General features: G+C 41.0%; 1 protein-coding gene across 9 annotated transcripts in view; it reads left to right on the top strand.

Annotated features, from left to right (window-relative positions):
- The window catches only part of GPAM (glycerol-3-phosphate acyltransferase, mitochondrial), a 30172-nt gene extending 23364 nt beyond the window's left edge, over positions 1–6808 (top strand). For 8 of the 9 annotated variants that reach the window (XM_071446033.1, XM_071446031.1, XM_071446032.1 and 5 more), the window contains exons 18-22: positions 252–329; positions 1102–1242; positions 1964–2153; positions 2263–2321; positions 3508–6808. In XM_071446033.1, the coding sequence (XP_071302134.1) occupies positions 252–329; positions 1102–1242; positions 1964–2153; positions 2263–2321; positions 3508–3624 (585 nt within the window). In that variant the 3' untranslated portion in view covers positions 3625–6808. The remainder of the gene's footprint in view (positions 1–251; positions 330–1101; positions 1243–1963; positions 2154–2262; positions 2322–3507) is intronic. The other variant, XM_071446037.1, reaches the window with a different exon arrangement.
- The last annotated feature ends 17996 nt before the right edge of the window (positions 6809–24804 follow it).

Below are 24804 nucleotides of genomic sequence, written 5' to 3'. Positions count from 1 at the left end.
ACCAGTGGTAATGCATTTTGGAAAAATCTTGGACATGTTTTAAATATCCTATTTCACTACAATTTTTTTTAATGCCTGCCAGGATAAACACAAGAGTGGTGCAGTGGGATTATGCTGATAAAAGTTTAACAGCTTGCATAAAAGAAATAATTCTGCTATATCTAAAATATTCATACTGAGCAGGGAATGATGTTGCTGTAATGGGTGTAATGAATGTGACTTTTTCACTGCATTCCTTTTATGTTGTGCAGCCTTGCCAGGTGATCTATCAAGTTTGCCACGAGTCTGTGGAAAGGCTGATCCAGTATGGCATTCTCCTGGTGGCTGAGGTAAAGTGGCAGAGATGTAGGATGGTGTGCTGTACTATGGGTGGTTTATGCTCCTTAGTTGTGAGACTTGTTCTAAGTGTATGTTGTTACTGAAAGCTTGTACAATGTGCCAGGACTGAGGCTGCTTCACTCCTCTGTTCCTAAGTGTCAGACAGTTGGGTACAGTCAGCCTGTGATGCTTCATGACTCTGTGTGTAATTTCATTTTACCAGTAAGGCTACTAAGGAAGACACCTATTTTTGTACTGTCTTGAAACTTGGGATTTATTTTATTATTGGAGCCCTTTCAAATGTAGCATAGCTACATGGATTTTTTTACTTTCCACTCTACAGGGAGTCAGGAGTCCAGACCTTTTGTCATTCTTTAATTCCTTTGCATTGATCTCAGAATTACTGTAAAACTCCTCAGCTTGCAGTTTCAGGGTTGTAGGGGAGTCTCTGTATGGTGCAGTTTGCCAGAGGTGCACAGTGCAAAGAAAACCTTAGGAGTGGAGGCAGCTGATTCAGCATGTCTTTGCTTCATAAACTTTTTCTTTTTGTGCACAGTAAACAAACCTTGACACCCAGGAGGAAGCAAGAAAAAAACCCAGTCTTTTTCACCAAATGTCTCTTCTCTCTCCTTTTCTCAATGCTGCCTATAATTGAGTCTCACCTGCATCCATTAAATGGTGGTTAATAAATGCATTAAGTCAGAGATGAAATTATAAAAGAAACCTATTGCTTGCCTGGATTTGGAGTTTTACCTATTTACCACCTTGTTTTTGAAATTTAAGCAGGATGATCAGGAGGATGTTAGCCCCAGTCTTACAGAACAGCAGTGGAATAAAAAACTCCCTGAGCCATTATCTTGGAGAAGTGATGAGGAAGATGAAGACAGTGATTTTGGAGAGGAGCAGAGAGATTGCTACCTGAAGGTAATATTTTCCTTGTAATGTTGAACACTCTTGTGAGAGTTATAAATGACTTTGGTTATTCAGGACAGGTACTGATAACTTTTTTTGGTGGGTGGGTTTTTGTTGGTTTGCAATGTTAGTATTTTTGTACAGTCCATTTGTCTCCTTCACATGAGGAAAATAGCTAAAGAAACATAAACAGTCTTTACAGGGAGGTGGAGGAGCAAAGGGTTAGAGTCCTGAAAACTGAAAAAGACTCAAGTACCTTGGGTTTATTCCTTACATGCAGCCTAAAAGAGGCACATCCAGCTGGTATTTATATTCAGCCTGTGTTTCACTTCATAGATTGCTTATGTTGATTTTAGGTATATTACTAGTTTTCTCAGAGCTGACACAAACACTTTAGGATATCTTGTTAACACATGAAAACTTCTGTCTGTCTCTGTGAATGTAGGGCAGCCCTTCTGCTGGCTCCAGAACAGCATGATGTCTTTAATTTTATCTTGGGAAAATAGTAATACTCTGGAGGAGGAAAAAATAGCCTTGGTCTGTAATGTTCAGTGCTTGTTTTGTCCCTCGTGATAAGCCTCTTTTTTCTGCTATGCTCCCATTTTGTGCTGTGCTCCCACACTTGTTTTTGTACAGGTTTTTGTGCTTTTGGTGTTTCAACATGTTATGCCTTGCAGGTCATTTCTGGTTTCCACTGGTCTCTGTCACTGAACCTTTTGTTGCCTTTCCTTAGGTGAGCCAGTCTCAGGAGCACCAGCAGTACATCACTTTCCTGCAGAGGTTACTGGGACCATTACTGGAGGCATACAGCTCTGCTGTCATCTTTGTGCACAATTTTAGTGGTCCTGTTTTAGAGTCTGAATATATTCAGAAGCTACACAGGCACTTAATAAGCAGGACAGAGAGGAATGTTGCTGTGTATGGTATGTTAAACTGGTTTTGGAACTGGGTTTGATGCATTCTATTCTTTCTACCACAAGGTAGCCCAAATTGAATTTCAGTTTGTTTATCTCTGGGTTTTCTCTCTTGCAGCTGAGAGTGCTACCTACAGTCATGTGAAAAATGCAGTGAAAGTCTTCAAGGAAATTGGAGTAAGTGTTTGCGGCTCAGAGCTGGGGACTGTTAAGTTTCATTTCAATAATGAGCACAATTTGGACATTTCATGGAATCTGTTTAGTGTAATTTTAAAATCAGTGATTATATCTGTGGAAATGTATGTGGGTTTGGAGCATTTTGGTTTCCTTTAGGCTGAGGGCTGTAACAGAGACCACAAGCTGCAGAACAGGGCATTTCTTGCCTCTGGGAAGGCAAGAATCCTCTGTCTGGATGGATGGGTGACTAGACATTTTTATTCACAACAAATGAAGTTCCTCTGTTCTACTCTGTGTCCCTATTGAACAATATTGAAAGGCTGAGAGCATGTTCTGTGCTCAGTAACAGCTAAATTTAATTTTGAAGTCTACTTAAATCTTTAAAAAAGCATTAGTTATTGAGTTTTGGCTTAGCAGTGATTGATGCTTCAGAAGAACCATCCTTATACACCTTCAGTGTTCACCATGAGGATACAGGTCTTCTTTAAGATAAATATTTAGTTTTGTACTTTACCACTAGTATTTCAAATCATCAGTCACCCGTCTAGATTTTGCAAGTGAAGTGTTTTTCTTTCATCAGACTGGCATGGATTCCTGAATGCCACATAAGATACAGCATTATAATTTGGAAACTATTGACGTGTAGGCAAAATGTTGCTGGGTATGGGTTTTGAAGTTTTTGCCTTTAAATTCCAGTGTATTGAATAATCCAGCAATAGTTGGCCAAGTAAAGCTTTCTTTCTGTAGACTGAATAGCTGTGAGGAAAGCACATACTGAATCCATCATTTTCCAGCAGCAGGATAAGCCAGAATGAAAAGTGGAACTAGATAATGTTTGTTGAGCACCTTTTATAGCATAGCATCTGAATTCTTGTTTTTACAGTGCTTCCACTTTCAATCAGATGCCTTTGATTGGTTCTTTTTTCCCTCACTGTTAAGATTTGGCTGTTTATCACGCACTGTACTTATTTCTCAATTTCTTTTCTTCCATAACCCCTGAAGGGCTTCAACCTTGAGTGAATTCTAATAATACCTCAAGGCATTGCCATCTAAGCCTTCAAGAAATGAAAAGAAAGAAATCTTGTAAATGAGGGAAATCTTAGTATAGACCATAACATTTTAATCTCAGAAGAAGGAAGATTCCTTTAACATGGTGATGCTTACATGTGTTCATGCTGTGCTTCAGGTTTTCAAGCAGACTCAGCAGAGGAAAGACACCATTTTGGAACTTGGCACTACGTTCCTACCTCAGAGCAACAGGCAGAAACTGCTGGAATTTGTCATGAGCTTCATGGTGTTATAGACCACACACAGCACCTTTGTCCAGGGACACGAGGACAGGTTTTGAGACTGTGGCAAAGCCTGGGGACATTTGCTAATCCTTCAAACTGTAAGGTGCCACTGTCTGGGTAAGGCCTTCTCTGACTTGAACTACTGGAAGACAAGTGCCTTCTTACGTGTGCATTTATGGGTTTCTTACAGTCCCAGTCACGTTGTAATACAGCGATACTCAGATGACACTTTCGATACAAGCAATTTACCTTGTTGCAAAAAATGAGATAAATTATTAGACTTAGATGTAAAAAAAAAAAAAAAATTTATCAGTGTTACATTTTAAATAAACTTTTAAAGACTGTAACAGATGCACAAATACACATATTGGTGTTCTGTAGCTAACCCTGAGATCTTGAGTTTAGTGGCAACACAGCTTATGGCTTAACCAAGTAACTTTCATTCCAATTCAGTTTTATTGTTTTAATAAATGGCTCAAAAATTTTGCTTAGGCAAGCTATATACTTCATGGATAAAGCCATAGCTTTTCATAAGTGTTAACATAAATGCCAACATTCTAATGAAAATTACAGGTATACAGACATCTGAGAATAATGATCATGTAGCAGGTGATTGTGAGAAAAGTCAGCAGGCACACCTTGCACTATTAAAACTGTGTAGTGCAGTGGTAAATTGCACTAATCACTGCTGTCAGGAAGAATGTGAGTAGTGTTCTTGCTTTTATTATGGCATCTGTCATTCAGCCAGATGAGTCAGGAGACAGTTGCCTGAATGTGAATATCTTGTAAAATCTTAGATTATTATTTAATTGAAAAAAAAAAAAAACCTAATAAGTTCAGAGTTTTTTTTTTTTTTTAATTAATAGGATGTCAGATTTTTTTTAAGTGGAGTAAAGTCTTGATTTGGTGAAATAAGTTTTAATTTTGACCCTAAAAATTTCAGCAATAATTTTGTCAATTCTTTGGAAACAAGTGTTCATATTATATTCTGTTGTTGAGCAGACCTAAATTGATATGAAGTAGTACCTCTAGAAACACAGAAATATAAACAATGTACTTTAGACTGTGATCTAACTGACTTACAAATGAAATTAATTCACAGGCAAAACTGAATGATTAATAAATTCTGTCCTATGAAACAGGACTCTGGTGTTGCAATTTGATCCTTTTTCATGGAGGAATTGCACTGTAGATTTCATCTTCTCTTCATGTGAAGGCAGATTAGATTGCAACCTGTAGTCCTGTATTTTAGTACAGCTGATTTGGCTGAAGCAATAACTTGGTGGTATGTGAAGATGGTTTGCTTGTGAAATGTGTTTTCCCTCCTTTATGCCTTCTAGATGAGGGAAATTAAACATTTCCTTTGCTGCATTGCTTTGCTTGATTCTCACATCCTGGCCTTGTGAGCAGAAAATCCCCCAAACTTCATCATGTAATCTCTGTTGCTTAACATAAACATGGAAAATCATACTTGAATCCCAGCACTTGCACTGTTATGCCAGCACAAAACTGATGCACACAATTAGAGTTGTGGCCAAGGAGCTTGCATTTGTACTGCACATTTGTCAACAAGAATATTTCTGTAAATTTTTTTATTAAATGCTATTAATATTTGAAAGCTGCAGTTTATAGTTTATTAGCATTATACTGTTAGCACTGTGAGATGCATGTGTTTTGTCACTAAACCAGGTGCTCTACAACACTTAAAGAATTTCTGAACCAAAGCTACATTAATATGGATAAACACTGACCCTTGAGTCGCTTGTGTTCTTATGTCCTTCTGCTGTCTCAGCAGGACTGACTACATCACTCATAATTTGTTTTGTGAAGGCTACCAGCTGTTTAGAAAACAGTTTCATCTCATACTCACTGATGTGCACTGTTCATCCACCTGATGAATTCTCCATACAATGTTTGTTGCTGATGGCTTCCATTTAATATCAAAAAAAGTCTAGGTGCTTCTGAATAACGAGCTCTCATAGTTTACTGCACTTCAGCAGATCTGGGGTGTACTAACAGCAATGTTTGTACATAATTTTTTTTTTAAAAATGAAGCAATATGAAGCAAACAAAACTTGAGTCATTTTATTAAGAATGTTTTGCCAACGGAGGTATTGGTTACCATAAAACCCAGGAGTACTGTGGTGACTGGAGTGTTCTGGCTAGGTGTTGCAACTAAAATAATTTATAGCTTACATTAAAAAAAATTAAATAAATCTGGTTAACATAAATCAATGAGTTGGTAATAATGCATGTGAATACACTTTAATGGATACTTATATATGCAGGGGGAGGGCCACCTCTAAAACTGTTTTGATTTTGTATGAAAAAAAAACAAACCTGCATGTGATAGATTGGTACTATGAATCATATGCCACTGGAAGCCCTTGCATTCTGCAGCAAGTGTGTATGATGTATACATGTATATATGCTAGTATGTATGTTCTGAAACACAACATCTATGCTTTTCCCTAAAATTAAAGCACAGAATGTAAAATTATCAGGCTGTAACAGTCAAAGAGACTGTACCAACACTTGCACTGTATTTACACCTTCAGTGTCTTCTGATTTTATTAACTTTTCATGTTTGCTTTGCTGTTAAAATTCCAGGTCAAGTTGATTCAGTAAAGTTAACCAGTAAAAGAGAAAAGACTGGCCCTGAATTACCATAACTGTATTTTAGGACTTTATAAAGACTTACATGAATCTCGTAATTCTTATGAGCATAATACTCAGGTGTGCAAACCTTTTTGGGCCAGTGTCTTTTCATGCTATGAGAAATTTAACCTCTCCACGCCCATCCTGTAGATGTCCCATTTTTAGAGAGATGGAAATGTGGGATGGCACTCCCCGTGTTCCATGAGTTCACTGCCTGTAGCCTGGGCAGGGCATTGGCTCTGTGCTCTGGGCAGGGCAGGGCTGCACTCGCCACCTCTGATCAGGAAGCATAGACACACACTTGCATTCAGCTGCCTGCCTGCTCCTCAGAGAAGTGCCCCAAGCACCAGGTGGAAGAAGGTTGAGCTGGGAGGTGATGTAAGATACTGTTGTTTTTGTGTTTCTGTGCTGAGAGCCGGGAACTGCTGACTGGAGAATGTTACTGTGTTTTACCTGTTATGTGTAATGCGTGTTTGTTGTAGAAGCACAGAGGTGTACTGGAGTCATTTTAATAAATTAAACTGTTTGCTAATGTGACATTTAACAAGCTCTTCTAGTGTTCTTTTGATTTATTTTTTTGCTGTTGTGGGTTTTTTAAAATAACTCGCTGAGATAATTCATTCAACAACTTTGTTACACTGCAGGTAGTTTCTGAAATTAAACCATTAAAATCCCTCATTGTAGATGTATCTCTACCAGTGTATGAGCTGGTGCAGAGACACTTAAAAAGCAGGTTGAAGTGATATCCCAACTCCTGAGCCACTGTTTTGTTGCAAAGTGGAGGTGCCATTTTGCCTCTCTGTTCCCCCATCCCCACTAGGTTATTGTACATGGAGTTCTTTTGCAGTTCCTTTCTCCTCATGGGGGTGTTTGTGTGTCATTCAGCAGCCTGGAATGGCTCTGATGCTGCAGACTTCCCTTCTTATGGTGATTTCAAGCTGACCTGGAGTGTAATAAACACCTGTCAGCAATTGTGACAGCATCTGGCAAATGTGAATTAATTGGAATGGGGCTTTAATAGAATAAAACCTGCATAGATGATCATTACCTAAATTGAGAAGGAGGGATGCTGCTTCACTCTTCATGAAAAAAAAGTTGTAATCAGCTGATTCTGTAAGAGGCCTCTAGCAATGTTCACATGCAAGCTAGGCTCAATTAATTGACAACTCTAGGCTGAAGCAGGAAACTTAGAATTCAATTATTGTCAGTATCTTGAATTAAACCCAATTCTTGTTAGTGATGACCTTATATGTTATTTCTGTAAATGTCTTCCTATTTCTCAGTCTTTTGAAATCCCAAATGTCAGATAAAGCACTTATCTCTAGTTTTTGTTTAATTCAGTTTTTATATAATAAAAGCTTGTCAGGCTTATTTAGAAAGATCATTGCTTTGAGCTCTCTGCTTTGTTCTCTTATGGTACATCATGTTTTGAGTGGCCCTGTGTTTTGAAGGTAAGATCCACATTGATCTGAGCTGCTGCTTGAAAGATTTTCTTTTCAGTTTTTATTTATAGATGTTCCTTGTGTTTTGCACTGCTGGGCAAGAATTATTGTCCTTATTTATTCTCCTGTAAGTCAGCCAACCTGTTAATGTAATTATCCAGAAGGTATTAGCATAGTTGATGCTATCTTTAGAATAAGGGACTTTCTGTCTTTTCTAAGGAAACATGTAGAAAATGTTCATCACTGTGTGTTGTGCCAGAGTTCGAGCCTGAGAGACCATAAACCCCAAAAGATTTTCAGTTTTCATCTGTCATAAAGCATTGGCAGTAAGAGAAACAAAAGCTATTTAATTAATTGCCAAGTAACTATTAGTTATATAAATCTATGTAGGCATGTAATTATGCAGTGCAAAATTACAGTAAAAGACACATAGCATAATTGCTGTGAGTAATTTGCATGAAAAGGTTGTTCTCCAGCACAGTAATTATGTTGGTTGTTAAGCTGATAGTATTTGCAATGCCTTGGTCTCAAATGTTTTCCAGAGTGACAGTCCCAGAGATGTGAGGATACCCAGATATGGAGATCAGATGATGTAAATTAGGCTCAAATATTCACTGAACCCATGCATGGTCTTAGACACATCACTTCTGATGCTGTTTTCTCTTTCAAATTAGGAAGTAATTTGAGGTACACGTATGAAGTAGATTTTTTTCCTCTCCTTGAAGCACAAGTCACAGCCAGAATGAAAGAATTTTGGAGTTGAAGGATTACTATTAGGAGTGGGCACGATTTTAGATCTGTTCTTGTCTGTTCAGTATCTTCATTAATGACCTTGGGAATGGAAGAGAATTTGCTCTTTACATTTGTAGGCAATAAGATCTGGGAGAGCCAGGTAGTCCAGTGGAGAACATCATGATCCCAGGGGTAATGATATGTTTTAAGAAAAGATCTGAAGGCAAAAAGAAGAAAGCCATTCCAGCCAGGGAAGTACAGTGCATTACATCTGAGAGAGGACCAGCTGATGTACAGGCACAGGAGAGGAAATAAACCAGCTGTGTAGCAATTCTTTGGAGAAAACTCCAATTTACTGGCAGACCACAAGCAGAAAGTGCCTTAGAAGGGTCCTGCTGCCTTGGAAAGGGCAGGTGTCATGTAATGATACCCTTACTCCTGCACATGAATGACAAACACAAGGCAAAACTTGGCAGGCCACAAGGTCTCAGCTGGGATACCATATTCTGTTTGAGGAGTTCTGCTTGAAGGATGCTACAGGCAAGATGGAATGGGAAATAAAGGTTTTCCCTTTCAGCCCCTTATACAGAGAAAAAAAGAATCTGGATTACACCCTGGATATTGGATAAAAGTAGTGAATTTATTCTTCAGTTGCACTGAAAACAACCAGGGTAGATAATTTAATTTTTTTTTTACTGTGAGCAAAGAGAAGTGCTGAGACAAATGCCTTCCTGGTCTGGGCATCTTTCCTGGGCAAAGTAGAAATGGGTCTGTACAAAAGCAGTTTGGTCTGGCTGCTTTGGCTGGCGATCTGGCTGATTCTTCGTGTTTTTGATCAGGAGCAGCTGTAGTATGAATTATACTTCTTGTCCCTGTAATCATTGTAATCATGAAATATATGAGGGTTTTATTAAGGTTGTTCTGTAAAAATGTTTTCCTAATGTTTCTGCTGGTCAGAAAACAGATGGAGTGCCAGCAGGGAGCAGCCAAGGACTGGGGAAGAAATCAGACATGACATTGTCTTAGTGTGTTGTGGGAGCCTTTTCATAGAGAAAGGTGTAGGAGTCTCCTGCCTCAGCCAGTAGTAAAATCCCTGGTGACTGGAAAAGGGGTGAGGAATCCTGCCCCTGGCATTTTCATCTTCCAGAGTGTTCCTGGCAGATAACAATAATAAATTACAAATTAACCCTGTAATCTGTTAACAGTTTACAGTTTAACTCTGGCACTGCTTTGGAAACACTGAAAGCCAAGTGATATTTCCTGAGCTTTGGGCTTACTGCTGGCTTGACTATTGCATTATCTCAGGAGTTCAGGCTCTAGTGATTGTATCTACACAAAGAAAACAACATTTATAAATGCCACAGAATTGACAGTGGCACTCTTTTAATGCATTTTCACTGGAAGAGTTTCCAGGATGCCCCCAAAAGTACTTAAGCAGCCTCTGTCAGAGAGCTCTGTGCTCTGTAATTGGTACCTGGGATGGTTTGTTGGCTGCTCACTGTGGCGTGCCTGTAAAACCACTGTCACACCTTTGATTTGGTGTCCCTCTTCAGATGAGGCTGAGGAAGGGCTGAGGTTTTGTTCCCAGTTAAACATTTTGCATATCTGTGGATGATTTCAGGGGCTCACCTTACAGCTCTGTTAATGTGCAGGTTTTTTTAGATTTAGCTGAAGCCTAATTTTAACCACGGTGTTCAGCTTTTTTAAAATCAGACTTCCTCTTGTCTCTGCAGGATGGAGAAGGCCAATTAAGCTACTACCTGTCAGAAGGCAGTAAAAGCCTTTTTCTGTGTTTATATTTCCTCTTCATTAAACTAAATTACCATAGTTCACCACCTTTGCTGCAAATCTCTCACTTTGTCTCGCTGGTTGGCTGGCCATTTATAACCTCCAGTTTCCTTAGTGTACCCTTGAAAAAATGTTTAATAATCCCTCAAAATAAATCATTGTGTGTTATAAAATGAATGTTCCCTTTCCTAGGAGATGAGGAAGTTTAAACATGTTTTGTGTTTACATTTTTGTAGTTTTTAGATACAATGTGAGTTAATTCTGGTACTGGGCTTTAAAACTCCTGCTTTCTTTCCTCAAAACTGCAGATTCTGTCCCTTTTACCCCAAAATGTTTCTTCTTGTCAAAGAGTTTAGGAAAACTGGTTTAGATATTAGGAGAATTCCATCCCTTTACCAGCTGTAATCATTAACCCAAGTTGTAGTTTACAGAAGTCTGAAGCAAAGAAGCATGAAAATATTAGAAGCTGGTATTTCTGGGTATACTCTTGAGAGCTGGAAGAGCAAACCAGGGCAGGAGGTTGTGTGTGTGGGTCTTTGTCTTTTAGCTGGTTTATATGAAGTTATCCGTTTGTCAATGCAGATGGCAGTAAAAATGAAAACTGTTGGAAACAGTGACACATGTAGTTAATTTTCTGAACTAAGTAAATTAAGAACAAATTGGTTATTAATAATTCAAAGGAAAATGCTAGATAAGAAATTAGAGCAGCTTTTCTATCACTTTCAACTAAAAGATTAGTCTGAGCACAGCAGTCCAGAGCTCCCTTATCTCTTATTAAAGCCCCAATTCTTCATCTATTAAAGAATCAGATCTAAATGATGCAGCAGGCCTGAGATGTTGCTGCTGCAGTTGCCTGGTGTGTTGAGCTGGGCTGCAGATTCAGTTAAGCTTAAGGTAGGTTTGTGCAGGAAATTTTGGGTTTGCAGGACCTCCTGGAGGTAACTGTGACACAGTGAGACTCCTGGTCCAACTAGCTCAGGGTGATTTTCCTCTTCAGTACAGCCTCTCTCTTTCTTCAGTTCTCCCTGTTGCTCCTGTGTGTCTGCAGCACTGATTTCTTTCTCCCAGCTCATTCTCACACAAGGGGTTAACCCAGAGTCTGGCTGCTCACTGCTGTGTAAACAACGTAAGAGGGCTCTCTTTAAATTGCCTAAAAAACACTCTTTCCCCACTGTTTGCCTGCTTTAACATTCAGGGTGTACTTTTACAAACTGTCTCAGATCTAGCACAGCTACCATAAAATTAAATAAAACCAGGCTTTCCAAAGGAGATGTGTGGTTACCACTTGTGTCCATGAGTAGAAAAAATCCCTGATGGCTGTAAAACACGATTAAGGACTTTGCATTTTAAACTTTTTTTCTTTAGAGAAGTATTGTCATTTTGCTCATAGCAGAACAGGAACGAGCCCAGCTGCATCCCCGGAGTGTCCAGCAGATGGTGGTGGAGCTTCACCTACAGCTGCAGTTCCCCCGGCGGGACCGGGCACCACATTCCCGAACCTCAGTGCCCAGGCTGTCCCTAGAAACAAAACATCATTTCCTTGGCAGCCAGCTGCAGTATTTGCTGGACACGGGAAGCACTTCATTTGGAGCTGGTTTTATCTGTGGTTGTGGTTGATTTTTATAGTCTCAGGAGTCAGGCTGTGTTTGACACAAACACCACCTTGAAAGACCATGTGGAGTTGTCTTCAAGTGAAAGTGTGCATTAGGAGAGAAGCTCTTCACCCATCTTCCTGCACTCTCTGGTGCAGACAGGCATTTTAAAGGAATGAAACCATCACTCCAAGACCAGACCTGACATGGCTCAGGTTTGGAACTATCCCAAATGCAGGACCAGAGTTCTGTGTTGAGGATCTATATCAGACCCCCTCCCCTTGCACTGTGTAAACCAATGCTCCTTACAGCTGTGGGAGACAGAGAACTGGATCTTGTGCAAGGTGGAAAGGAGAGGGCAGGGCTGCCAGCTCAGCTTATCCCCCTTTAGATATAAACCTTCCTCTGATGCTGCAGGACAGCTCCAAGACTTTGTCTGAGTATGGGTACAAGGTGTGATCACAGTATCACAGCATCTTCATAATTATCCTGCAAAGCAGTACAAGCACTAATTTAATTTTAAAGTATTCTGCAGGCTTTTCCTTGTGCAGATAACCTTCTTGATCTCAAGCATCCCAGAAAGAAGTCATTAAAACAGCAGTGAGCATGCTAATTCATCAGCACACAGAGGTTTTTTACTTAAAACACCTCCTGATGGCCCCTCTGGTGCAAAGCAGATTTGAACCTGCCCTCCATAAAAATGGAGGAGTCCACTGAGTTTAGGAAATCCTTTAGGTAAGGGGGACAGTGCTGCACAGCTCACAGATGTGGGGCTGGACAGGGAGATGGCTGAGACCCTGATGAGCAGCTTTGTCCCAGTGTCCAGGTGGCTTTGTGCACCTCAGAGATGTCACTCGTGCATATCTTGGCAAGACTGTTTGGGTTTGTTGATCCCAGCAAATCCTGATCTTTCCCTTCCCTCTCCCTCCTTAGTTCTCCCCAGTGCTGTGTTCCCTGTCCCTGGCAGCTGGCTTGAGGCTTTGCTGGGAGCACAGCTGAATGAAATTCTGCACCTTCACCCCCTCCATCCCTTTTCTTATGGATTATTTTTCCGGCACATCAAAGTCCTGGCTCAGCTCCCTCTGACCTCTGGTCACTGTCAGCGTTTCTGGATCAGAAACATGGAGCTGGCACCAGGGGGGGCAAGTGAAGGCAAGATGGACCCACATGAGTCCCACACTTCAATCAGAGTGTGCTGCCAAGGCACTGTGGTTTGGGAGCTTGGTCCACTGATCCCTTGCCTTGATACAGAGCAGGGACGAGATCATTCAAACGCCTGCAGGAAGCAGCTGTAGGCACTATATGTCAAGAAATAAACCAGCTTGCAGCTTTCCATCTCAGAAGCAGCTCATGCCACCCCTCACCTCCTCACGAGGGGTGGGAGCAGCACTTGGATCACACAACAGCAGGTGGCTGTGGGGACAGGCAGCCACATCCCAAGGACCCTGAGGAGCTCAGGAAGCCTTTCCTGAGGGGCTGGAGGATGTCAGCACTGCCTATGGGGGCAGAAAGCCCCAGGTTACTTGCTGAATTATGCCACATTGAATCATCCCACATTAGACAAATCCATGGGCTTGATGATTTCCCTTTTCCATCACAGCTGAGTGGAGATGCAAACACACACAAAACACATTCTCTGTAATTTTCCTCTGCCTGGTGGATGTGACCTGAAAAATAAACACATGTTTCCCTGTGGGCTGTGATGTTTCTCTGACTGGTGCTTGTGTTTGCCAGCTGTAGCACATCCCTTCCAGTCTGGTGCCTTTGCTGAGACCCCCACTGCATCTCTTTGCTAGTGCCCTGCAGCAGGGTGGAACTGTTTCCACTCTGCTCCAGCCTCAGTTAAACAGTGTTTTATTTCTCTGCTGGCACCAGGAGCTGTTTGCAAGTGAGGCCGAGGTAGAAGCCTGACATCACTGAGAGGCCTCAAGAGCCTCAGTCTGGTCTGGTCTGCTTGTGGCTGTGCTTGGCAATTTTAAGGAATGAGGTTCTTCAGACAGCTGAGATGTCTGTCTTCTTTTTCAGACAATGTCAAACCAACTTGCAGAAGCCTGGGTGCTTGCAGGTGTTCTAAGGAGCTCTCCTGCCACCACAGTGCAGTTCAGCCCTCTCTGGATGCAGCAGGCAGAGGCTGAGCTGCCCACCCTGAGCATCTCCTCAGTGCCCTTGGATCAGCTCCTGCCTGAGGCACCCTGTGCCTGTGCCATGATGGCAAAGGGCTGGGGGAAGATGTCTTGGTGGGGTGGTTAGAGGAGACAGAACATGGATTCACATGGAAACATTTCATTGGTTTTGTTGTTTGTGCCTTGCCATCCTTTACAAGTATAAATAGGTTATGCACTTTTTAAAACTCCCTGTGTTACTGGCTTCTGGGCATTGCCTGTTTCCACACAACCCATAGGGGACACAATTGCTGCTGGAAAATGAAGGGGAAAAACGAGTCTTTAATTTGACCTGCAACATCAGAGAATTTGAAAAATTGTGAGTGTTTTTATAGAGCTTTTATATCATCACCCTTTTCAACTGAGCATCCTGAATGCTTTATAAATATTAATTAAGTCTCATGTGGCTCCTCTGAATTACGTAAAGACAGAATTGCCTCATCCATCAGAAGAGAGGATTCAGAAACTGCTTAACAATTTGAGACACCATTAAATGACACCAGTTCAGTGAATAAGAACCTAACACCCACTTGAAACTTCTGGGTAGGAGAAAATGTGAGGCAACTAGACTGTATCCTTCCACTCTTGCAAAAGGTAGTGTTGGAGCATGAAGGGCTCTTCTCTTCTCTTCTCTTCTCTTCTCTTCTCTTCTCTTCTCTTCTCTTCTCTTCTCTTCTCTTCTCTTCTCTTCTCTTCTCTTCTCTTCTCTTCTCTTCTCTTCTCTTCTCTTCTCTTCTCTTCTCTTCTCTTCTCTGTTAATCCTGAAAGCCTCCGTGCTGCTTCTTCATACGCATCAGGAAAATATGCAAAGTTACAGCAATCAGTTACAGCATGGCTGCAATGAATCTGGTGTTAGTCAGGCAAGGCACAATATATGAAGACTGATGCAGGAGGAAAGTGGTGAAAGTGTTTTTTTTTTAATTTAAATGGTCTCAGTTCAATCAATTTTTTGTCTTCTCAGCATGATAACCCCATCATGATTGTCTCTGTGAAACAAGAGGATTGACAGCACTTTAATGTGTAATTTCATTTTACAGCAATTGTTTTCCTACACATAATATTTGTGAAGGAAAACTAACAAAACCTAAGTAAATGAAAATAAAGTTAATTATAAGGTAGATTTCTCTGTCTTCTTCCTCTATAGAATCTGTATGTCTTTTCTGGTTTTTTGCTTTAAAAAAAAAAATACTTTTTAAAGAAATGCTGCATAAATAACATCTAATAAACACCAATCTCTTGCCTTTCCAGTCAGGAAAAAAAGGAGTATGTCAGTACATTGCAAAGAAACAAATGGTAACAAAAGAGTGCTGGGAGCAGCTCAGTCAGGTTATAACTTTGCCCTCATCCAAAGGAGTTTGTGAAGAGCACTATAAATTTCCAGTGACATGAAGGAGGATTTCAGCAGTGACCTACCATTTGTCTTTGTTCCAATTAATGGTTTGGCTCCCAGGTAAAATAACAGAAAGCACAGACATTCTCAGAAATTCTTTCATTTCTTTCCCCTCTCTGTTTTTCATATTTTGTGAATCATGCATAGTAAACAATGTGTCAACACTGCCATTAAAAACCTCTGGTTCTGGTTTTATACATGTGAACTGTAAAAAAATTTGCTTCAGGCTCCAAATTTGCAGGGTCTTGTACATGAGATCCTGTAAAACATTTTATGAATTCATAAAAATGTGTTAGATTCTGCTCCAGCTCCTGGATTCAGTCTCTTGAATCTCCACCACAAAACTTGAATAATGTGTTTTCAATACACTTTTATTAGTGAATTTCTTGGAGAGCCAATTATAAAATTGTGATCAGAGTTTCCTTATAGCTTTGTTTCTTCTTATCACAAATTAAAAAGCAAGTTTGCTTTTTCTGCTGTGTTTGTTAGAAATTGATTCTTGGCTCAGGTAATCACCACACCATTTTTCTCTCAGAAAGGTTATCACAAACTTGCACAACTCTCACATTTCCCTCACTTCAGCCTCTCCACTCTGCTTGTTTTAAATAGTTCTGGAAGGATTTTGGGTGGCATGGGCAGCCTGGTAGCAATCTTTAAACAGTGTTACTGTACCTACAAAATCTCCCTGGGGAGGATTTTAATTCAGCAGAGTGCCTCTCCAAAGTGGATGAGGGTATTAGGTTTCCAGAAGGGAAGAACCCAGGATTTTGATTTGCTCAGCAGAGCTGAAATAAAGTGAATTATCTGTGATATTGTAGAGTTAATAACCACAACCCTTAACATGACTCTTTAGTTTCTTTTGTGGAGTGTCAAAATGCAGGATTTGTCCTGCTGTGAGAAAACCATGTCTGTGTCACCCTGCCCCTGACAGCAGCTTGGGGCATGGGCTAAGACATAAGTCAAAAAACCCTCCCAGTTAAATAACTTAGCTTAAAAATGAACTTCCAGATCTCCAAGTTCATGCCTGAGAGCCCAGGCTGAGATGCAGGGTGGCTTTCATTGTGTGATCTCCTGTGTCCCTCAGTGGTGCAGCATCAGTGAGTCTCAAAGGCTCCTCAGTGTTTGCATGAATTGCTCCTGCACAGGGACAGGCATTTCCTCTGAGCAGCTTGCAAAGGGTTTCCAATTCACATTAACTGGATTATCTCTTTCCTTTCATGAGGATATGTGCAGGAGAGCTCTGTTCCTATATCCCACTTGATATTTTACAACTCTATCTCCCCCTCTTCTCTTAAAGCTGCTGTTCCTGCTCTGCAGCTGATCTTTGGATTAGATGTTGGGGTGTCCATCAGCATATGAGAAAGAAATATTCAGTCTGGAATAGGCCTTTTGGTGGTCTATATGAATGTGACATTTATTGTTTCTGATACCGAATTATGTTGTAAAGTTTATTTTTTCCCATGGTCAATTCTGCTCACAGGCTGCCTTTTAGCTGGGGGGCACTGCATCACACTCTGTGTCAGGGTAATTTTTCCTGCAGTGGGATAATTTTTAAGCAAATGTCAGTATTATCCCTCACTTCTACAACAGAGCAGGATGGTTGTAGTGGTATGGAGTGAGACTCAGCCAATCAAAGAAAACACAGCAGGAATCAGCTCCTGCTCCCTGGTGAGATCTGGGCAGTGTGGATGTGCCCTGCCTGTGGTGTCTGTGTGTGTGCAGGAGCAGAGAGTCCCTCCTAACCCCTCCTTGGCAGGGTGTGCTCTGACCCTGTGAACTCAGCCTCTGTCACACTTTTGATTTCATAAAGCTGCTGCCTGACTTGGGGAAGAAATTAGAACTTTCAAAATTAGGACTTTTTGTTCAAAAATAAAAGCTAAAACTCAGAACCAGGTTGCTGTTTCTTCCTTTTATTTCCCTCTGCCCTGGCAGGCTCCTCCTTCCCAAGAGCAGCCTGTCAGTGTGGGTTGCAGGGTCCCATCTCTGCAGGTGCCAGGCCACAGCTCTGTGAGTGCATCCCTCCTGCTGATCTCAACACTGCCCTAAAAGCCTAGAAGAGATTTTTCTCCCCATCATTCAGGAATTGGGCTCTTGGGTTACTTCATGGCCTTACCACTGAACTGACATGGTCAATGACTGTAATTTCTCATGCAGAGAACTCTGAAAGCCACCCAGGACATTGAAGGTACTTTGAACTCTTTATCCTGAAAAAGAGCTTGTGTGGCAGAAAGATGGAGTTTTCTTGTTACTTTGTTCTGTAGTAGATCTCCGTTTAGATGCTTTAAGAAAGGAGTTTTACTTTTTTTTCTTTCAGTACTGCCCATGTATGAAACTGTCTGAAAGCAGCAAGGGAAATGACCCTGGAAGGAAAGACACGGGAGCAGATTTCTTGTCACCTGGATAAGGAAGGTGACAGGAGGAAGTTACTGCCCTTTCAATACCTGTCTGCTAAGGTTAACAAATGCTTCAAACCACATCCCAAGTTTGGTCTCCTGTAGAATATTAAAAGCCACTAAACTGAATCCTGCATCTGCAGTGGGACAGACAAAAGTATCACAGTCTCACTAAATTCCTGTGAAATCTCCTATGACTGACCCAACAAATGATGCTTAGCTGGCTAAACCTCATCTTTAGAGAAAACTGAAATAAAATCTGAGGCTTGAATGTTTGTGTTCCTTGAATCATCAGGATAAACATCTGAAGGTTGTGGTAGTGCCTTGGGTCCATCAGTAATAAAATATGTGTGTGAGCTTGTACTGTCATTTGTTTCATTTCCAGTAGCACTTTACCTGGTAGAAGCAAGCAGAGAGACTGAATGGCCAGGAGTGATAAACTGCTGTGTCAGAGAGTCAGTAAACCTTAGCCACAGAGTCCTTCTGCTTGTCACAAGCAAGTGATTTAAAACTTTTATATGTTAGCTTCTGCCAGCACATTATGCACAGATCGTCTTTCTTCACTCCACCTTGCAGCTGTCACCTCCAACAGAGAGCCCAGAAACGATGAAAAAATCACCTCTGCAAACAGGACTAAGAAACCACAAAGAAAACTCATTAACTCATTGCTTGTTGTAATCAGTTCAGCAAGAGCTGCAAATGAGTGCTTTCCCCGTGGCATCTCTTACCAAAAGCTTTCCTTTAAAGGAAAGCTTAGACATGAAAATGAGGGTAAAATGCTTGATGGTCCCTAAGGTTTTGGAGCATTCAGTTCCTTCTACAATTAATGGAATTTGGGCCTGTAAATGCCTTATGTGGCTTTGAACATCCTGCTTGACTGATATTGGAGCTGCCAGAGCTCATCACGAGCTGCCAGGGGCGAGCACTGGCAGGGCCTCCCGGGAGCAGAGAATTCCAGCAGCCAGGAAGGAGGAGGATGGGCTCCTCCATGTGGCTATGAAAAGCTTTGCTTTCATAGCTGCAAAGCCACAGTGGTTACAGATCTTCAGTGGGCACCTTCAAGTCTTCGATTTCATGTCTTCATATGTTCCAGAAGTCTTCAATTAATTAATTAGGCAATTATCTTTTAATAGCTCTTTTCTGCTGCGCTGGGCTACACATGTCCCTTTGGCTGGCTGCTATGTGACTTTATTCAGGGATCAAACATTCTATTTCTAACTTTAGCAGTGCTCAGAGTTCTCCTTCAGCCCAAGACCACCTGGTCTGCATTGCTGGCTGTGTCTACACTGAGCACAAAGTGGAATTTGTGGCAATGACTGTGACCTGCAAGGCCTGGCCCCAGCTGGGGGCATCAGTGGGCACCACTGCCATGGCAAGCTCTGGGGCAATTATTGGGGTCACATTGCAGGTAAGCTTTGGAATGAGAACTCACATTGAGGGTGTTTAGGTACCTGTTGGCAACTCTCCTGTAGCTCTTGTGAGATCTACCTGAATGCCCACCACAATGGTCAATACAAATGCTGCAGCTGGTTCCGTGTGAAGTGGGAATGTTGCACCTTTGCTGTGACTCCTGCTTGGAAGATGTGATTGAACAGATTGTGTCTTGTCTGGTTCCCACTGCTGGAGGCTGCTGCCACAAGAAAGGTGATGCTCAGAATCACTCCTTGCACAATGCAAACTGCAGAATAAATCCCAGGAAAATTTGGCAAAAAGTCATGGACTTTAATCTCCGAGCTGAAGTGTGTTTGTTTTAGTAGCTGGTTTGGGAGGCACACTTTGAACTCCTTCTTAAAAAAAGGCTTGTTTTAAAATTGTGAAAGATTGTATTTCTGCAGATTTCATATTGATCTTCTGTCATTTGAGGTTTTTAAAATAGAATTGTTTCTTTTTGCTAGTTCTAAAATATAAAGATTTTCTACTTCCAGAAAATCCAGGAGCAGAAAAATTCAATAGTCCTAGGATGGATCATGCCCCCACTGGCAGTCTCAAAATAGGACATCTAAAAAAGTGAGTTGTTGGCATGAAATTTATCTGCTTATACCAGAGAGAATTTTCTTTGGTGCAGCTCTCTTTTAGGAAATCTTACAATATTAATCCCACAGTGATAGCCAGAAATTTTCTCCATCCAAACAATGATGAACAATTGGAAAAAAAAACCCAAAAAAAGCAAACAGACTGTGATGAACTGTACAAAATCATCCCTGTGGCTGGCAACTTTGTGTTCTGCAGTAGAATAGGACAATTAGAACTGAATAATAATATTTCCCCTTTCATTTGTGTACCTCACGTTAGGTTTGAAAAATGCTCTATAGGATTGTCATGTCCTTGCAAAATGTTGATAAATAATTTTTTCCCAGGTGATGGGAAATGAAGGTGAATGGCAGATGGCACCCCATGGGACTGGCAAATGAAGTCAGGGATTTGAGAGATGGTAGAGAGGCCTGAGGATGCCTGGAAAGTCAGAGGCAAAGAATGAAATCCAGCTTCTAACCCCTGGCTCATACAGGTCTGCCAGCTCTCAGGAAATATTTGTAAATCTTAGAGAAGTTTTTGGCTAAGAACCCTGATGCAGGAAAGGGAAAAAGAAAATCAGCATAGTTTGGATTGACTTTCCAGTTCTGAGAGAAAACTTTAAAGGTGTCAGGGATCTAATTGTGCCTTAATTGCCTGTGTAATGGGACACAGTTACTTTGGAATATGCATTTCAGTGAGCCAGGGGTTGTAAGAAGCCATGTAAATTATGCAAACTGCATAAAATAGGGTTGAATAAAGCATTTCTGTGGGTCCAACTCTCTTATGTTTTACGATTTAAGATCAAGAAATTAATGTACAGTGATTTAAACAGCTCAAAATACTGCACAAGAGATAATTCATCCAAAAGTACTTACAGGCAATAATTCAGTCAGCTGGTGAACTGAGTGCTAATGATGAGCAAGGAAGACTTCCAGCATTTGAGAACTGTTAGCTGGATCACCTAATCTGCTACTGAAGATAATTGCCTAGCAATATCTTTGAAAAAAACAAACTGAAAAAAAAGTTTAATCCCAGCAAATGTTCATGTAGTTGAAGGAGAGCCCAGAAAGCTGCTGAGATCATAAAATGGAAGTTTATTTTTTGTTGGCTTCTATACTGGATTTAACATTTGCAAATGTAATCCTTCAAGTGCAGGATGGGTCACACTGGCAGCCCTGGAGGGTGCTCATGGCCCCGTGGGTCCCAGCCCTGCCCCTGCTCCAGGAGACCCACACCAGCTCAGGCAGGGCTCTGGCTGTGACCCTGGCTCCTGCCTGGACCTGGACCTGCTCTGTGAGGAGCCCTTGTCCCAGGTTACTCCCTTGGAAACCTCTCATAGCTTTGTCTCCAGTCCAGTCATTCTGAAATGCCCTTTGCTGCCATATCCCAGATGCAGAAGCCATCCACTAAACAGTTTCTCCAGTGTTTTCTTGGATGCTTCTGCCCATTCTTCACTTTTTGGGCTAAAATGCTGTGGAGCAAATGCTCCTGAGTTCTGTGCGAGGAAAGGCAGCAACCAACACTCAGACCACAAACCTGTGGGTTTGTTATGGAATGGGAAACAGTGAATCAGCTGAGAATCAGGATTAAAGAAAGAGATATGCTCCAGGTTTCCAAACTCTGGGGAAATAAATCAGCTGCTGAACACTTCTTAGCCAAAGAAGAACCCACTGAGCTACATCCTGCACCCCTCAGGAGAAATTGTGACACCCCAGAGCAGGGAGCTGCCCTGACCAAGTAATTTGTGTTCTCCTGTTTTTCTTTTGAGGTGAAATGTGGGTGCTTTGATGAAGCCACTTCTGGATGGGATCTTACCAAATGTTTGGCAGTGTTTGAAAAAGTAAAACAGTATCTTTATCCAGCTGGGCTCTGGGAAATCTGATTTGGGCCAGTGGAGCCCTCTTCAATTACAGTGACTGGAAAGTCAAGCACATGCTTCTTTACTGGAGACACCTGTAGTACTTGGGAAGAATAAAGTATCTTAGGGAAGGAAAAGGAAATAATCAAATAAGCATTTTACCCATGAACCAGAAGAGCAGCAAGCAGGTTAAAAAGTGACAGTTCCACACAAAAAAAACCCCAAAAAACCAAAAATCAAAAATAAGTAAGCTGTAAGCTGGACAAAAGACTGAGAGGAAGGGAAATGTGTTTGGGATTTTTGTTTATTTGCTTGTTTTTCACGCTAAAACTCAATTTAATTTTTAGTGAAAGATTGCACATCAAAAATACAGCTTTTTCTTCTATGGCAGATTTAATGCCCAAGCATGTTTAACAATGCATCTCCTTGCCCAGCTGCTTCCATGGATTTCCTGGGAAGCTGGAAAGCTTCACTTTGGTCCAATCCCAAATGATAACATCTGTATTAGCAGGGTGGAGAAATATAATTTTTTTTTTTTGTTTGCCTGCAGCTGTTGGAAGCATCTCTGAGCTTCCTCTTATTCTCTAAGGAGAAAAGTACAGGTGCAGGAGATTTAGACTCTGCAGCTTTGTGACCACAGGCTATTTATTATCATTGCAAAGCAAAGAAAGATACTGTTTACTTTTTATTTAATTACAGTATATTCCCACAATACTTTAATGGGAGTTCACACTAAATCTCTGTGGTAATTTTCTCTGCCTCTTTGGGCTCAAGACCTTATGAAGATTTTGGTGATTTGTTTCAAAATCCATTCTCTTGTGGACTTGTAGGGGTTTTGTGATGACAATTGCTGCACTAATTCTTACTTGCTGCACAATGTGCTAATTAGTTTTGAAAACAATTTTGCACTTACTGGGAAAATATAAAAGCAATTGTTTTAGTTGCCAGTAGAAAATAGTGTGGACAGGAATGGTGACTGAAGGTTTGTCCATGATACTTAGAGGAACATGTGCGTGATGTATTTCTGTTATGTGGTCAAAACAGTGCACCCTGTTTTAATTCAACAGCAGTAGCAACAAAACAAAAATAAAAGCCAAATTCCTTGGGTGATGCATTGTGTGTCATGACTTTCCTAACTGATAGCACTGGTGTTGGTATTGCTACAATACTAACAAGTTTATATTTATTATCAATTCTGTTTCATGGTTCTGCTCATTTGTCAGATAATATCCAGAACACAAACTGCTATTCAGTTGAAAACAGCAATAAAATTACTGTATAGCTTCCTCCTGCCTTTTAATTAACCAAAGAAAAGGCTCTGGGTGGAACAGAGGTAATTCTGGCTAAGGAACAAAGGTGAAACATTTAACTACCCCATTAGATAACCTCAACCAAAAGACACATGAAGCTGAGTGAAAGAAGGGGGAAGCTTCTCTGTAAGCACAGGGAAAACTTAAAGTGGAAGTTAGCTGAAAAAGAGAATTGGGCTGAGTCTAGAGGAGCAAAATTGGTAACTACAGTGTGGAGGGAGTGGGGACTTCAGGATTCTATTGCTATGGTGAGATGTTCTGTGCTTAATACTTGGAGATCAGTCCTAACCAAAACCAAGTTCAGTCTGATATGAAAATGCTTGAGCTGCTCTTTACTGTACAAATAAACTTGTAAGGAAGAAAGAAAACATCTTGGTAGGAGATGAGAGAAAAAGACCCACTGCCGCTTTCACAGGTGGAGAACCTGAGCCTTACTCTGAGATCCCACAGGCAGCAGATGGGGCATTCAGGGAGGTTGCAGGGTGCCAGAAAAACTGAATCACATTCAAAGGGTTTCAAGGAGAGTTAAAGAGAGCTCAGAAATCCTCCTGGTTTATTCTGGACTAAGGTCCAGGAAAGTCTGTGGAAATGCTTGTGTTTTCTCTAGTGGATTCAGAAGGACACCCAAAATATTTCTTCTTACAAAACCTGTTCATGGCACATGAAAAGAAAGCATGCAATTAACTGTGAATAGCCAGCTGTTGGAAGGGAACCTGGAGAATAATGATTTACAGGAGTGAATCACAGCCTACCCACTGCTTGTCTCCTGTCTTTTATGCCTAGGCCTTAATGTCAAAAATGTCATCAGACCACCTAAAATGAGCTCTGTCATCCAGCTCTTCTTACTGAGCTTGTAAATTCCATCTGATCAGCCAGTTTTGTCACATTGCTCTGATTTAGCTGCTAACTTCATCAAAAGAACAACTTTCCTGCAGAGAAAAACCATACAAAGATTTCTCATGCCAGTTTTTGAGTAATCAGCTGCTCTGGGAACTTCTTTCCCTTCAGTAAAAGTAAATTAATCCTATACCTCTTAGGAGGGGCACATCCATTCCTAACTCATGCATCTGAAGCGCTGCAGATATTAACAACAGCTGACCCAGTCCTTTTCTACTCAGATCACCTTCTAATGCATTTTCCCCTCAGTTCTGTAAAAAGACTCATGTTTTACCAATGTTACATGATTTGTATGGTTCATTGCTCACCCCTGCAATATGAGACCTTCTCCATTTGCTCCAAGTGAAGCTGAGTTGCTGGCTCAATTAACCAGCTCTTTGAAGAAGATAAAACCTGAAGGAAGAGGCTAAGTTGGGAGTGGTTGTGTTTTCCTCTATGGCTCTTTGTGGGCAGAAGGTGCCCTTTTAATAAGGAATTGTTAAAGGTATTTTCAGGGTCCTGCTGGGCTAAAATAAGAGAAATCTGAAAGTTGGCTGAAGTGGTCATGTGTCTGAAGATGAGGTATGTAAATGTATTGTAGTTGTGACTATTCTTAGTGTCTGCTGATTTCTGAAAATGTTGGAGCTGTTTGGTTGAATGGCATCTATGTATATATATATACAAAAGTACTGTATTGTATATATAAAAGCCTTGATTAGCTGATAGTGGTGAACTACAGCTAAGTCCTCATTAGTCCTGAGGAAAATTAGGTACAAGCTTTTGCTGTGGGATCCCTTCCAAGGGCTGGTTTGGGAGCTCTTTATTCTGTGTCAAAATAGTAACCAGAAGAACTCCAGATATAGGTGTAGGCTTCCTACCCTCCTGAACAGAGGAGATCTAGTTCACTTTCCTTAAAACAGTAATTTCTGTAGAGGGTGTGGTATTATTGCTTTAGATCACATTTAGTGGAGGCTAAT

This window comes from Agelaius tricolor, unplaced genomic scaffold (assembly GCF_023055355.1).
Source record: "Agelaius tricolor isolate 1412-34295 unplaced genomic scaffold, bAgeTri1.0.p SCAF_22, whole genome shotgun sequence".
In the NCBI taxonomy this organism is placed as follows: domain Eukaryota; kingdom Metazoa; phylum Chordata; class Aves; order Passeriformes; family Icteridae; genus Agelaius; species Agelaius tricolor.
This window is presented reverse-complemented; position numbering and strand designations above follow the sequence as displayed.